Source organism: Micrasema longulum, unplaced genomic scaffold, assembly GCF_059751315.1.
Source record: "Micrasema longulum isolate JH-2025_06_02 unplaced genomic scaffold, ASM5975131v1 h1tg001288l, whole genome shotgun sequence".
In the NCBI taxonomy this organism is placed as follows: Eukaryota; Metazoa; Arthropoda; class Insecta; order Trichoptera; family Brachycentridae; genus Micrasema; species Micrasema longulum.
In genome coordinates, this window is record NW_028278475.1 from 42675 (window position 1) to 58754 (window position 16080).

A 16080-nucleotide genomic window follows, 5' to 3' on the forward strand; every position below is an offset into this window, starting at 1 on the left:
TTATGTTTTTGAATTGTGATGAAGTGTCAAATGTGACCTATATAATTGGCCCTACTGTAGGTACCTAATTAAATTCAATATTTGAAAATGAATAATTTCAAGTTCTGGAATTCAATCATAAACATGTACCTAGGTACAAGTACGCTTAATACAATAATTGGTATTAAACTTTCGACTGTGTTAATTTAATATATTTACGAGCATGTACTCAAATCTAATTGCAAAACATTATCGGGTTCAGCTCGTGATTTATAAATACAAAAATAAATAATAATAAATTAAAAGATACTCTTACTGTCACTTCCTTGCAGTCATCAATTTCGATTTCGAAGTCATGGTTGGTGTCCTCAGCTGAGTAAGCCACTGATGATGAGGCCCCGTCTCCCGGGAACCGTTCTGGTAATGCTTCTTCCTGAAAAAAAATCTGAATTATCACGCTGTACAGTGGTCAATTTGCCGGAGCCGGATCCCATAAGTCCAGAACCTTGTAGTCAAATATAATATTTTAGAATACCACCAAATGTTCGCAGATAATCGGTGCATCATATTTCGTACTAATTATGTATGCATATCACGCGGACAAGTTTTTGGACGACACGTTCAGTAGCTCACGGCTACCACTGACTTGAGTTGACACCAGCGTTGCCAGACCCGATCAAGTGAAAAAAGGTAGATTCAGAAAAATAAATCGGTAGATTTCGGTAGATTCCCGAGAGGGGGTAGGAGGGGAGGAGGGGGGCAAAAATTAATTTGACAGTTGTTCGAAATTAAAGCTCCGTTTTGCCTAAGGCCGTTGCTTTAAATAGGTTAAACGCTTGGTAAATGAACAATTGAAAACCAAAAGGACTGCAATAAGTGAATCACAAAAATATAGTGATTTATAATGTCTTCTTTTTCTTACAAAAAATGTAAATGAAAATATTTTATTTCAATACTCAAATATTCATTCAAGAAAAGGAATATTTGAGTTGGTTCTTATGAAAAATAATAAAATAATACATAGATTAAAATTCAAAATATTATTTTATTGAATGAATGACACAATTTTATCAAAATGTATAGTATTTTTATTGTCAAACAAAGAAATAATTAACGTTTTAAAGTTCTTTTAGTGCAACTTAAAACTTAATAAAAACTGCTAACTGCTGAAGTACTGAACAAATTATTAAAACAATGATCAACCAAATTTAAATAGATATTTAACTGAAGATAAAACCATTTATATTATTTTCAATATGAAAAGTGATCCCTCTACATTTCACTTCATAAAATAGACATATATACATTTTTTAATAATATCACAAAATTCTATGCCATGATTTATTTTACCATATTATTTTCAACAATACTTACCAATTCCATAATTAATATTTCATTCATTGTTTACTTATGTACGTTAGATAAGCAGTTTTTTTAAATAAGCAACTGATGGCAATCGAAGTGAGCAAACAAGCAATAAATTATTATAATATGAATTCGTTTTATTTGCATTGAAATTTTGTTCTGTGGAAAAAACAAGGAAATGTATAAAAATCGGTAGAATTTCAATCGAATTCAGTAGATCGGTAGATTGCTCCCAAAATCGGTAGATCTACCGAAAAATCGGTAGATCTGGAACGCTGGTTGACACTGAATATACCCAGCTTGTTTACTAAGACAAAAAAGTGGGGAAAAATTCGCACGAATATTTCGAATAGACGCGACCACGCTGGGCGCCAAAATTTCTGTACCTCATTACTATCGACGTACTAATGAGCGACGTGATAACGACTGTACAGCGATTATGAATGTTGATAAATCGAAAGTGGTGGTTTTTGAAAGGGATGAAAATATAACTGTAGCCGACGTCATAGTCCTTTATTTTTTTTTGTATGTTAGTATAAATGTTTCAATTATTAGTTTACTTGTATTTAATATATAACCTAGTATGTATGAGTCTGCGAGGCTAATTCCGTGTCTAACCGGCCGCTGCCGTATAAAGGACGAATTGAGCGGAGCGTGTCAAGCTAGCGGCCCTTTCACGTCCGCTCTAGTCGGGGCTCGATTGTGCAATGGAGGGACGGAGGCGGGGGTCGGGGCTTATACGTTGGCTAGGGGGCGCCTATTTACGTTGGCCGCTCGGGAGAATACTTGACAGGAGTGGGGGGCCGGCACCATTCCCATACCTAAATTAACCGTAGGGTCAGATTTTGTAATCTTGTATAAATATGTGCACATGTGAAAAATAAAGACATCGATCGAAAACAGTAAACACTCTCTTTTAACTCTACTCTACCCGATTACTTCGCCACTTCGTCTTCAGATCTTCACTACATCTTTCCTGGACTCAGCCGAATCCAGAAGCGGATTTACAACCTGCTAGCCGCCATTGTCAGTCGACAGTATTTGGAATAAATATTCATACCTACGGGCTACTGATACCTATCGCAGCTCGCAGTAGAATACCAGCGCCTTGCCGAGATTTTTACAGTCTCACAATTCTTTATACGAGGCGGAAACGCGTCTCGTACAATAACTAAATGTGAGATCAGTGTGAACGGAGATATTCTGAATCAGGTAGAAGAATTTGTGTATCTGGGAAGTATGTTTACTAGGGAACAGGGTGAACGGTGCACTAAAATCTAATTTGGCAAACAAATGTATATCGCAAGAGGCTAAACTAGCAGTTCACAATGGAGAACTCTAATGTATGGGAGTGAAGTATGAAATTGGGAAAATGATGATGAAAGTAGGTTGAATGCTGTCGAAATGCGACCTCTCAGACGAATGTGTGATAAAACGATGTATGATAGGTGCACAAATGTCGAGATACGTAAACAGTGTAAGGCTGAGACATGCATTATCGACAAAATCAAGAAAGGGGTGCTGCGTTGGTTTGGATATTCAGAGCGAATGGAAAGCGAAAGAACGGCTAAAAGGATCTACGATGCGAATGTTGATGAATGCGGAAAACGAGGAAGACCGAGAAAGACATGGCACGATCAAGTCCATCAAATATTTAAAGATGGACATGTCAAGAGTAGGAATAATCAGCGTGCGTGCATGAGAAGATGTATGAATGTAAAGGAATCGAGGTTTGTAAGCAGAGATAGAGTGATATGGCGTTCTATCCTCTCTGCCTATCCCTTCGGGGAAACGGCGTGATGGTATGTTGTTGTTGTTGTTGTATAACAATTTCTCACCATGGATGTTTATCGTATTCGCGATCACAATGCAGCATCCGTGAACACCTAATATTAAATGTCAACATATTTACGTTTCGTGACGTATAATCGATAAAAATTAGAGCGATGACAGGGTATTAAAAGGGTTCTCTCGTTACTAGAACGAAGAGATAGTCCGTGTTGCGACAGAGGTTGGAAGAGCTCTCTCAGATAAACAGGCGAAGAGGGATTATTTAAAATATTGTAAAGAAGTGATAGAATGTGAATGTTTCTTCTATGCCTGATACTGAGCCAGTGTAGTTGCGTGCGATACTCAGTTATGTGGCCAAATTAGCGAAGATCAAAGATATAACGTTTACAAATATTCTGCAATCGTTCTAACTTATCAAGTAATTCAGAGGTACTTGTTTATGATTGAATTCCAAAACTAAAAAATATTTAAATTCAAATATTGAATTAAGTAGGTACCTAGGTACTTATTTATGGTTGAATTCCAAAACATAAAATAATTCATTTTCAAATAGAGAATTCTTTTTGCAAATGTCAAACTCGGTTCTTCTCACCAACAGGGGCTTTATACATGAAAGCGATTTTTAAAAATGTATTTAATGTCAATTAACATTATTTTAGTATGATCAAAAGTTAATATATTTTCGTTTTATTTCGTTATAAAAGGGAAGAAATTTTAAAGAATCTGATTGGAATCCATAAAAAGCGAAGGTAGTTTGTAAATATTAAAAAAAAAAACTATTTTTAAACATTCTCGTCGAATGCAACCCTGGTAGGTCGATGAAAAAAAGATTTATGCTTCCAACTTTTTTTTGACATATTCGATTGAAAAATTTCATATCTACGAACACGCGCAGCGCAAAGATCTACATTTCGCTGAAAACCGTACGTAAATCGGTTTAGTCGTTTAAGAGAAGTTCAGTGACATCACACGTACAGAATAATTATATAAATAAATATGATCAGAGGTGATTTCGTTTGATTTCAAACTTTACTGTAATAATTGGTTGATCTATTTCAGAATAGGGTAACGATTCTACTCAAAGAGAAAATACTAGTAAATAAGTTCAATCTGACCGTCTGCGTCCACAAGATCAATCGAATATCTATTTGATGTTCGTAAAAGAGAATTGGAATAACAAAGGACTGGATCTGTCATCCTTTACTCATAAAATATATTATTTTGTAGAGAAAATTACAACTACAAAAAAAACTTATAATACAAGAAAGCAAACACTGATTTGAGTCTACTGAACACTTTATTTTATTTTTACAAATATGAACACAAAAATTTGGTGACAATTGTTTCGCCTTGTTAGGGCATTTTTAAAACGAATGTGAAGATTAGATGGATTGAATGTCATATTATTTATTGTTTCAGCATTTACTTTGTGGAAAAACATTTTGAATTTATTTAAAATAAAACACTCTGTAAATTTACCACACAGGAGTTTAATACGGAGTAAGGCTTAAAAGGGCTTCAACGTCCAGAGATCTCGGGGTGTTGTTTGATGCTCAGTTATCTTTTAATCTTCATATAGTTAATCTATGTAATGACTCCCTTAAAATGCTTGGTTTTGTTCTTAGAAATGCCAAGATCTTTTCTAACACTCAGATTATGGGGACATTGTATAATTCCTTGGTAAGAAGTCGTTTGGAGTTTAGTTTCATTATTTGGTCACCACATGAGACTCGATACTCTTTGATGGTGGAGAGAGTGCAGAAAAAAATTCTGCGCTATCTGTACCTAAAAGAGTGTGGATATTATCCTTGGCTCTTTCCAACCGACTTTTTACTGGGAATGCTAGGCTATCAGTCATTATGGAGGAGAAGGGACGTTCATTTGGGTGTTCACCTTTTCCAGTATTATTGTATTATTGTATTTATAATGAATTGGGTCTTTTTTCTGTAATGTTCTAAATATCTGAATAAATAAATGAATAAATAAATTAAATACATGAAAACACGACTAGTTTCGGGTAATCAGTATCACCCATCCTCAGGTGTAAATATAAACTAAACTAAAATACATACACAGATCAATACTTAGGTACTGATAGGGTCGGGCGGAAGGGGGAAGAAAATTGTATTCACTGGTCCGATATCTTTAAATATTAGTAAATTCTTACCCCCAATATCCAACCCGCGTTCTATACTAATAACAATTTTGGAAAAATACTTAATAACTCGAAATCGAAAATAAAACTTTTTGATAAAAGCGGTGTATATGAAATTACGTGTGGAGATTGCAACAGCAAATATATCATATCAGCCTAACTGCGAGAAATTAAAAAAATAGAATTAACGAACACCGCCGTGGACTTTCTAGTGATAGTTTTTCTGAATTCGCAAACTATTTATGGATACAAACCATTCGTTTCATTCACACAAAATCAAACTTTTGCATACGGTTTTGCGTAATAAAGGAATCACAATGAACAATTTAGAAAATATTTAAATTTAAAAAAAATTACTTCAGAGAAAACTTTAATTAATAATATTATTTTTCAAAATGCATCACCCCTGTTATCAATATTCCCCATAATTAGGAAAATCCCATCCCCTCCACCATACATTGTCTTCACCCTTCCGCCTGACCCTATTATTACTTATGTATGAATCTGTGGATGTATTTTAGTTTAGTTTATATTTACACCTGAGGATGGGTAATATTTATTACTCGAAACTAGTCGTGTTTCAATGTATTAAACTCTTGTGTGGTAAATTTACAAAGTGTTTTATTTTAAATAAATGGATAGAATATCCTTATATAGTTATATAATTCAAGGTACTTACGTAAAAAATAAAAATGAAGTATGAACTATAGCATGTACATTAATTAATGTTGAAAGCAAAGGGCGTTAACTTAATGTACTCAAACAATCAGAAATTAATAAATATCCGAATAACCCTAATTTTAAAATAATAAATGAATAAACCAACCTAATATCTTCACCACTATTAAACATATTTATTATTAATATTTAAAGCATTAACTTTGTGGTCATTTAATTTCGTTTTTTTGCACCACAACAGGCCAGGAGGCCCAATTACAGTGGTGAATTATATTACAGAACAACCAGGCTTAAGAAAAATCACATTTTAATTTTTGTGTTCTCACCGGGAATCGAACCCGGAACCTTCCGTGCGTGAGTCAAGCATCTTGACCACTACACCACGGAGGCCGCATTATGGGAACTAGAACCATTCAAACCCGTAAAAAAGCACAGTTTTATCTGCTGTCTTCGGGCGCACGGCCCACGGTATACAAATATAACTATTTTTAAAAAACGCAAAAAATACCGATACAAAAAGTTTTATTTTGATAATCTGTCTAAAAAATAACAAAATCGGTTTAGTTTTGAGGAGCGGAAAACGGTACAGCGAAACGTCAATTTTGTCTGTTCTAACAAAAGGTCTTACTTGCAGTTGTCTTTTTCGCTCAGTATCGGGGAGGCATCTGCAAGACAGTGACAGGAAAACAATGTTCGAACACCTATTTATCAAAATTTTCGGTCCTCACAATTTATCTAAATCGAAACACAAAAATAATAATGTACACGTACACATCGAAATTAATATAATATAATTTATATATATTTATCGAGAACTTGAATCTAGCGATAGCAAAGCATTGTCGGGTTCAGCTCGTTAATAATAAAATTTAATTTATATGTATATAATTTTTTAATGATATATATTTTTTGATTGTTTTTTTTTTCTTATTTTTTTAGTCTAACTACTGCCCCTTATTTTGAATGTAATTGTTTACGTAAAAATATTTATTTTTAAGTTGGATTAATATTAATATAGGTAAACTTTAACCAACTACCCACAGAAAGTGCCTTGGTGAGGTTTTTGTATTTATTTGTTTAATTTCTTTTTCTTTTTTTTTTTTTAATTTTTGCACCACAACATGCCAGGAGGCCCAATTACAGTGGTGAATCACATCACAGAACACCCAGGCTTGAGAAAAACCACATTTTAATTTTTTGTGTTCTCACCGGGAATCGAACCCGGAACCTTCCGTGCGTGAGTCAAGCGTCTTGACCACTACACCACGGAGGCCGCCAATTTTATTTTACTATTATTTTTTTTTCCTAAATACTTAAAATAATAATATGCGTATTTTTTCTGTTATTTGATGTAACGTTACTAATTTTCATTTATTTTAAAGTGCGTGATTTTCATATAAATTTGTAAAGAGTGAACCGGGTGATAATTTATTTTCTATCGGACGTAAACTTAGTCTCAAAAACTTTAGTGTAGGATCAACGTTGAAGCTGGATGGACGCCGCGTCGTTTGAGGTATTGTTGATACATCTATATACATTTTTTTAACCTCTTCTCAAATAACATATATTTTTTTGGACTTGTCCGTTTACTAAACTGAACTGTGAACATCGTTGTTGCAAAATTTGTAGTATTTGAAATTTTCTGCAGGCAACTCGTCACTTATTACGGGGGTGTTTTATTGGTATATCAGGGTGGAAATTTCCCCTTTTTATTTCCACCACATTCTCTACCCGCAAAACTACCCCTTTCTGAGGCCGAAATCCACACTCGGGACCTATACCAGAATTCCGAAGACAGTATTCAATAAAAATAATTAGAATAAATAAAATATATAACGATTCATGTTATGCATTGACAATTGTTCGCAATATTTAATACTTCTCCGGTCATAATCAAATAAAAAAATATGCCATGTGTGTCCGTAGAGTAATAATTGCAATATAACCCGCTTATTTGTTTATCTATTTAGTTTTTCTACTTGGTTTTTCGTATTTTTTATTTTCTCTCTATCTATCCTCACCTCTGTTGTATACACCATGATTTGGTCTGACACACGTTTTGTATGTCCGAATTATGTTTCCAATAATCATGTGTTCATTGTACCATACGACATTTCTTAGGCATCCAGATGTTCACTAACTGAGATGGATATGTTCTCATCATCACTATGGCAGCATCATCTGCATGGCATGTGATGTTAATGACCTTATCTCCTTTAGTAGATTCACTACTTTTTTTTATTCTTCAAAGCTTCTTTTTATATATATTTATTTAGCTTGTGTAAGAAAATGTTTTAGGCGTATTTATTGTTATTGTATATTTAGTTATAAAGGTGCTAAACTTGCTTTGTTTCTTTGTTGTTCTCAATATGTGTTTTCTAAATGCTAATATTATTTATGTCCCAAATTGAGTTGTTGTAACTCCTGGGAATGTAATTTCAACGTATTTTACTTGTAAAATACTTTGTGTCATATGATTCATAAATAAAATAAAATAAATAAAAATAAATTATAGAGTCGCTTATACGGACAAAAACCATTCTATGATTATTTTGAGAATACGAAGTTAGCTATATTTTACAGTGATTCAACCGGCCGTAGGTACTCAGTTCAAGAATTGCAAGCGCAAACCGAAACCGTCCGTTATACGTTTGTTCAAATTTGGAAGCTTTTGTTCTGTTCGCTCTCTTTACGTTTCATTTTCGATACTACGGGTATATTCGGGAGCAAAAGAGACAATCTCACGCATCATACGCGCGAACATCAAAGTTGCCAATACTTCGGCCAGACGCCAGTTAGTAGCTCTCCGGATTTCAGTTTCAGTTTCAGTGCTGCAGAGCAGCGTTTATTTGATATTTTAAAATACATATTACAATTTGTTACCTACCAGAGTCCTTGAAATATAGCTTGATTAGAATGACATTTGTCAGAAAAAGTGACGACATAACTTTGTAGTAGCGTCAAAGAAGTTATTAATATTGACACACGAAAAATCATTCGTACCTGGCGTGTGAATTCATTTTTGTAATACAATGCTTGACACATTAATCAACATTATAAACCAGCTTTAAAATTAAAAAAAAACTAAAATAAACCTAATTAATAACGACGTTCTTACAAGGTTACATCATTTTGCAAAAACGTTAGAGATGGACAAATTGATCAATGTAAATTAATCGAATAAAAAAATAATTCATTTGATGTTGTTCATGAAAAAAGTATAAATGTCTCATTTTTTGCTGAATAATTGTGTTAAACACACTATAATAAGCGTGTTTTTGCGTTTTTATATCAATTTTCGGAAACAGAGTTTCATGATTGCATGAAATAACTGATAAAATCGATTTGATTAGTGATCAGTAATTTCCCATCACTTTTTAAATTAGTTTGACAGCTGTCATTCTAATCCAGCTATATTTTAAGGACTATAAGTCTAAAGACTTACATGAGTGGTACACATTTTTTTTTTAAGACAGGTTTATTTTACATTATTTTATTTATATTATATTATTTGATTTCGTTAGAGGCGTCTGTTTTTACCACGCCGCGAACATGAACTAAAAGTTTATCCATGTTTAGAGCCATTTTAGATTAAAAATATTATCACTTTTGTCTTCAACTTTAAACAATTGAAGCAATTTAAATACTTAGTATCCATTTTTAGATTTCAAATATCTTATTTTTTGCATGTGTAGTAATTACACATCACCGTAACGCGAGAATGCTTTTGACGCAGAAAGGAAAGGGTTAAATGCGTTTCTCATCTGATTTTACTTAAATTTAAAAATGTGTTTTTAGAAAAAAAAAAACACATTAAAAATACATAGTACAAGTAATTAGATTAAATTATAATGACATGTGATGCAATAGAATAACGATCTAGAAAAACAAGTTATAAGTAATAAATAATAAAATACAAAAAAGATAATCAGTAAAATTATTAAAATATAAATAGCTATATAAATTTAGACTCATACATAATCAAATATACAAAATTATAGTATCATTAAATCAACAAAATAATAATAATATATAGTAGTATTGCAAAAAAAAAATATATATTATCATTGAAATCAATAGAAAAAGTCTCTCACTCTCATTCTCTAACTCATATAGTGTCCATGCGGCTCGACTGTGGAACCATCTCCCATCCACCATCAAAGATGTTACTACATTATCTCTGTTTAAATCACGTCTGAAGAAACATCTCCTCTCTCTTCCTTAATCTCTCCTTCTTTCCTTTTTCCTCTTTCCTCTTTTTCCTTTTTTCCCATCAAGTAAAAGTTTTGGTTTAAGGTAATTTATAAACAAATACGTTTATTTCTATTTTTATATATCTTTCGCTTTTTAACCTTATTTTTTTTATCAAATATGTTCTGTAACTTGAATTATAAAAATAAAACCCTTATTTTATTGGATGGTTGGAAGAAATTGCCATTCGGCAATAAGCCCGCCAATGTACAAATAACATTATGTACAAAAAGTTAAATAAATAAATATGATAGTAAGAAATATGAGTAATAAAAAATATGCCAAATAGGAGTAAATTCTCAATTCAATAATACAAAAATACATAATGAAAAAACATAAAAATAGCAAGATTTATTAAAAGCAAATAAAAGTAAAAGTTTGGAAGGAAAGCAGATTTGTACATTTTTGCTAATTGCTAATCTCAAAAAAATGACAACCTCGTTCCTATCGATGTGCAGCAACCAATTGCAAAGATTATATTTTAAATCTTAATGGTTTATTCTAAAAAAAAAGTTTTTCTGAAGTTTCGCGTCATGGTCTGAAAAATCGTTTTTGTAGCATATGAACTCGAGTGTAGGCTCGTATCCATATTTGACAAGATCTTTACTCAACAGACGTACAAAACGTCCATGAAGGGATTCTCTAGTCTTTGATTCAAGTATTTCTCGTTGGGAATTTCGCTCAGGTATTTCGTGAATCATTTTCGACCCTCGATTTCTTATTGAAAAGGGTGTAACGTTGAACGAACGTCGATCTTATCCGCTCAAACGTGTTAAGAGAGAATTCTCTTAACCGGAAAACTTACGATATCTGCTTGTTGAGAAGCGTAATGTTGTTAAACTCGAAAATGAGAAATTATCCAGAAATTAGTTCGGAAGAGTCTAGAATTATTTATTTATTTTATTAGCTAAACAAACAGTATGTACAAATATATTGCCAATTTCTTTGTATATTAGAGTAAGAAACTCATGCACACACCAAAAAAATTGTTTACACTTAATACAATAATTTAAATTATGTTCAATATAATATGGTTTCTTCTAAGAGCAACTTTGGTTTTTATGCCCCAATGTCCAGAATGTGTAGATTAGTCAATTCATCACATGACTTGGAATTCTTTGAGATAGATCTTCCGGCTTTTCGTAGAAGATCTCTTCGCGACTAAACAGTGTGAGATGAAGTTGGATTGGCATGGTTTAGCTCGAAGTCTTAGGTCTTTCGTTTTTATGATTATATTGTATATAATTATTGTTTTGCCCTTGTTAGTCTTTGCTAAATAGTTTTATGTTCTTTTCGTTCAGATTCTTGCATTTATGTTTCTTCATGTAATTGTTGTAATTGGCTTAGGCCGTATATATAATAAATAAATAAATTCTCTATTCTGTTCCTTAGTTTGCCCGCACCTAGAGTATTCCTATGTTATCTGGTCTTCATATTATGATGTTCACATCAAAAATATTGAATCAGTTTAACATAGTCGATCAAGCAGGCTAAGTTATTTTTTGGTGGTATCTAGCTCCTTTTGTTTTTTTGTGTCTAACTTTTACGACTTTTATATTTTGATTATTTGTTAGTGTAATATTTCTAAAGTTATTATGTTTATTATGTTTCTGCTTTTATTTTTATTATTGTTATCTACTGTGAAACATGTAAAAGTCAACTGAATATAACCTAAAGATAAATATATTCGATAAAACCTTGCATATAACAAAAGCAAGGTACAAATAGTTTGCAACTAAAAAAAAAACATAGATTTTTAAGAAAGATAGGCTGGAGTTTAAGCTTATCAAGAGACCAATAAAAATAAATTGAGTTTGAAACTAACTTAAATATATCTTCTCTTCAAGACCGTCGAAAGAAATCCGACCTTCTAGTCCTATTTAAAATTCTCAACTCACTCTTTGATGCGCCTGAACTACTGAGCTCCATAGAATTAAATATCCTAACTAGAAAACGCAGACAAAAATTACTCTTTCATACCGCGATCACCATAGAACTAACTATGGTTTTAATTCCCACATGCCCAGAATTCTTAGGTCTGCCAACAAACATATCAGTCTTGTTTTTTTTTATATTTTTTTTTTTAACACCACAACAGGCCAGGAGGCCCGATTGCAGTGGTGAATTACATCACAGAACACCCAGGCTTGAGAAAAATCACATTAAATGTTTTGTGTTCTCACCGGGAATCGAACCCGGAACCTTCTATGCGTCAAGCGTCTTGACCACTACGCCACCGAGGCCGCTTTCTTTTCTTTGATAACAAGTTATCTTCTTTCATACGATCACTGAATCATATTAAATTATAAACAACTCTCTCCCGCTTCCACTCCCACCAAGTTGACCATATCCCATTGTGTCTTTCTACTTTCCTTTATAATAATTTTCTATGTATAAATGTTCTTAAAAATTCCCATTGGGCGTATATATAAATTAATTAATATGACAGATGATCGCGTCACTTACCAGATAGCAGGTAGACGTTCGAATTTCCCGATTTCTGCTGATTCGCGGATTTGGAGTTGCAATTGCGTTATCTTTACATATTTGCCACCTAACCCCAATACAAATGAATACAATTACCTACCTTGTACTGGGCTTCTTCCAACCTTAATGCAAGAACTTCTCTCGCGGCAGGTGCTATCAGATATCTTGTGTTCAACTGGGATCTTATTGTTTTCTTGATTATTGATGCATGCAATAAGACGACACAGTGGATGGAATAACTGATTGAAAACTTAAATCGTTTGTTAGCAATCGCGCTAGGAATATCAAGATCACTTGCACATTCTATGATAGTCCAGACGTTATTAGGCTGGAGATAAAAATATTGTACCTACAGTAGCATAATCGCAACATTCACACTACGGCTCAGCAGGTAACAATCGACTTTGATTTTACCAAGTTTCTTATTAATTTTGCCAACAGAAAAATTAAAAGCAGGACTCTGCAGCTCTGGAATTAACATTAATTGAACGAAAATACAGGACAAATAACTAAAATATTGCTTGATCAGCGGATCCAATGGTGGATCCTTAGCATTTGTGGCAAATGCTTGAACAAGGGTGCAATTGCTAGGAAAATCGTATTGGAGTAGCTTTTTAAAACGTGTTATATCAAAGTTCTTACCGGTTCAACAATATCGACATATATGTCACTGGCAGTTGAGGAAATGACGTCTTTGAAGCCATCAAGAGCCTCTGCACATTCTTCGTCCGTAGCTGCGTAGTCGATTTTACCTTCCGCTTCGTTCGCTGACTTGGATCCCTGGAAGGCGTCCTCAGATGTGATGGATTCATTGACAGCAGCGGAATTTGGAGGTGGTCCGATTCCCTGAAAAATTACCGAATGAGCTATAAAAAAAATGTAAATACCACCTTGTCCGGGTGGTATAAAGAATACAATCATTAAACTTCTCGTTCACACTCATAAACATAGTGGAAACAAAAGTTACAATACTAGCTATGAAACGCGTCTTAAAACAAAACAGGTATACATGGCACCTAAAATGTCAACATCATTTGGTCAAAGGAGTCAAATTTACCTTGGACCAAGAATATATAACAATATACCATTTGCCACAAAAGTAGATACAAATCTTGAGCAATTTAAATTATTTGTAAAAAAATGGCTACTTTATTTGGGTCCCGAGAACTGTATCGAAATGGTCACCCCACCAAAGCAGTAGACTTGTTTAAATATAATTGTTTTTGAATTTCATGTTTTGTATTTGTATCCACACAGTGTCTCTATGAATATATATATTTATTTATTTATTTTGTTCATTAACGCCCAAAAGGCATTTACAACAAATAAAAACATAACATACTAACATACTAAATAATAAACACAGAATATACGGAATTACATTTGAGAATAAACAAAGAAGACTAACTTAAAAAACAAAGATAATCAACAAATATTCGGACAGTTTTAAAAACAAGGTATTTATGTACATCTATATTATTTATATTACAAAACACACAATGAAAATAACAAAAACCTAACATAAACTATACACTTGTGGAGCGGTTGATTCAATATTGGTTTGGGCGAATGAGACAATCCATTTTACTTTTACCTAGCTCCACTATCCATTTTTTTATATCCTTTTTAAACATTTTCTCGTTATGACCTGTCACTGGCTGGTTTAAGTGGCCGATGGAAACATAGGCAGAATGGTGAATGTTACGCAGTGTGTAAAACGGCTATTTAAACCCGCCAGTGACAGGTAGACTCCCATATTCCGTTCTCAAAAATGTTTTCCCTCTTTGTTGCAACAAATTTAAATATGAACAACTCCCTAGGGAGAAAATCCAGCCAGTCTGAAAGCATTTAGACTTACTCAAAACATTGTTGAAATAAAAAGTGAATTGTCACATAAATACAGAGCTTGATAAATAAAGAATAATTTAATAACAAAACCATTCGTTTGAATGTATGAACTCAAGGAAATATTTTATGTAGGAAAAAATGTGTTTTCAAAGAAGAGTGTAATTTATTTTAATAGACTTAGATATGAATTACGCAATTTGAAATATACTATTTTTTTTCTAAACTCAGACAAATCACTTTTCGAATGTTTGCTCCTCATTTTTTGTATGTCCAGATCTGTGTAGACAATCACTGGATTTTTCTGTGATGAAAAAGACATATTACAGATATTTGAATACCCAAAATATTCGTAAGCGATAACTACTGACATGACATTTAGTAACAAATACGTGATTTTTAAAAATGCTTACTTTTCTGTGATCCTGATAATGAGTTAAACCTCCCTGTCTAACGTCGTCATCATTTCTCTGCATGTCCACGTGGAGAGAGTGAGATGTCCTCATATTCCCAGCGCTATCGGAAAATGCGGTGTCGTTATCTGAAAGAGTAAAAAAGGGCAGTTTGTCAAGTGATCACTTAAACCAGCTCACGACAGGTCATCACCAAACGCCTCCGAGAGATCCTATCGCTAGCAGTGGCGAGCCGTGATTTATTTTATATGTAATCGAATCGCGAAAACGATTAACAAACACGGTAAGAAATTGTTATCACGTCGTTTATGAGCACGTCGATAGTTATTTGTGATTGAGCCACTGAAAGGCTATTTAACACGTATTTCTTAAACCTTATGTTTGAATTTTGATGTACTTTTTTCTTCATAATACTTTTTTACTGCTTAACATAAAATATAATTTTACGACTTCGCCTTTTTTAGAAATGGGAGTTTGATTTTTTATTTTTTATTTTTTAATTATTATAGTATCTGCAAATGTGCGTGTGCAAATTTAATAAATAAATTAATAAAAATTAAAAATATTTTTGTTTTTTAAATCAGTGTCCCACCTGTCGCCGACCCTGCCTGTCATTTACAGATCTGTGCCTCGATTATGAACGCTATCTTCATCTGTATATATCGAGACGGTATACTTAACTTCTGTTCTATTTATATCTTACCTCGGTATGTTCTACCTACTTGCCATATCGACATCATATGATCAAAATAAGCCAATAGCTGAACGCAAACAATTAGTCCGCGTTTCTTACGTCAGTAACATTTAAAATAGTTCTAGGTTATATTTTAAATAGGCTTCTGTGATGGAAAGTACAAAAGCGATTATATCCAATAAATCCCAATTCAAGCAAAAAAAGCTCGCTTGAACGTGATTTAAAAAAAGTTTTTGCCACTTGTTAAGACGATTTGCTTAACGATTGTCTGTATTTATCTACCGAGCGACTACAAAGCCGGCTCATTTAACGTCTCGATACGTACACTCCGGAAGATAGTAAAACAGACGGAAAAAATACAATAACTCAATTTGTTTTTTACATTAGTAACATTTTACGGCAAGATGCTCTTGTATGTTAAT

The 16080-nt window shown here is 33.1% G+C and overlaps 1 protein-coding gene across 1 annotated transcript in view; it reads right to left on the minus strand.

Annotated features, from left to right (window-relative positions):
- Positions 1-16080, minus strand: part of LOC148276077 (adenylyl cyclase 78C-like) — a gene marked incomplete at its 3' end in the record, with an annotated part of 88333 nt that overhangs the window by 39576 nt on the left and 32677 nt on the right. Inside the window, exons 2-4 of the mRNA XM_088234787.1 lie at positions 14965-15092; positions 13349-13552; positions 296-412 (exon numbers count right to left, since the gene is read on the minus strand). Coding sequence (XP_088090913.1) covers positions 296-412; positions 13349-13552; positions 14965-15092 — 449 coding nt within the window. The remainder of the gene's footprint in view (positions 1-295; positions 413-13348; positions 13553-14964; positions 15093-16080) is intronic.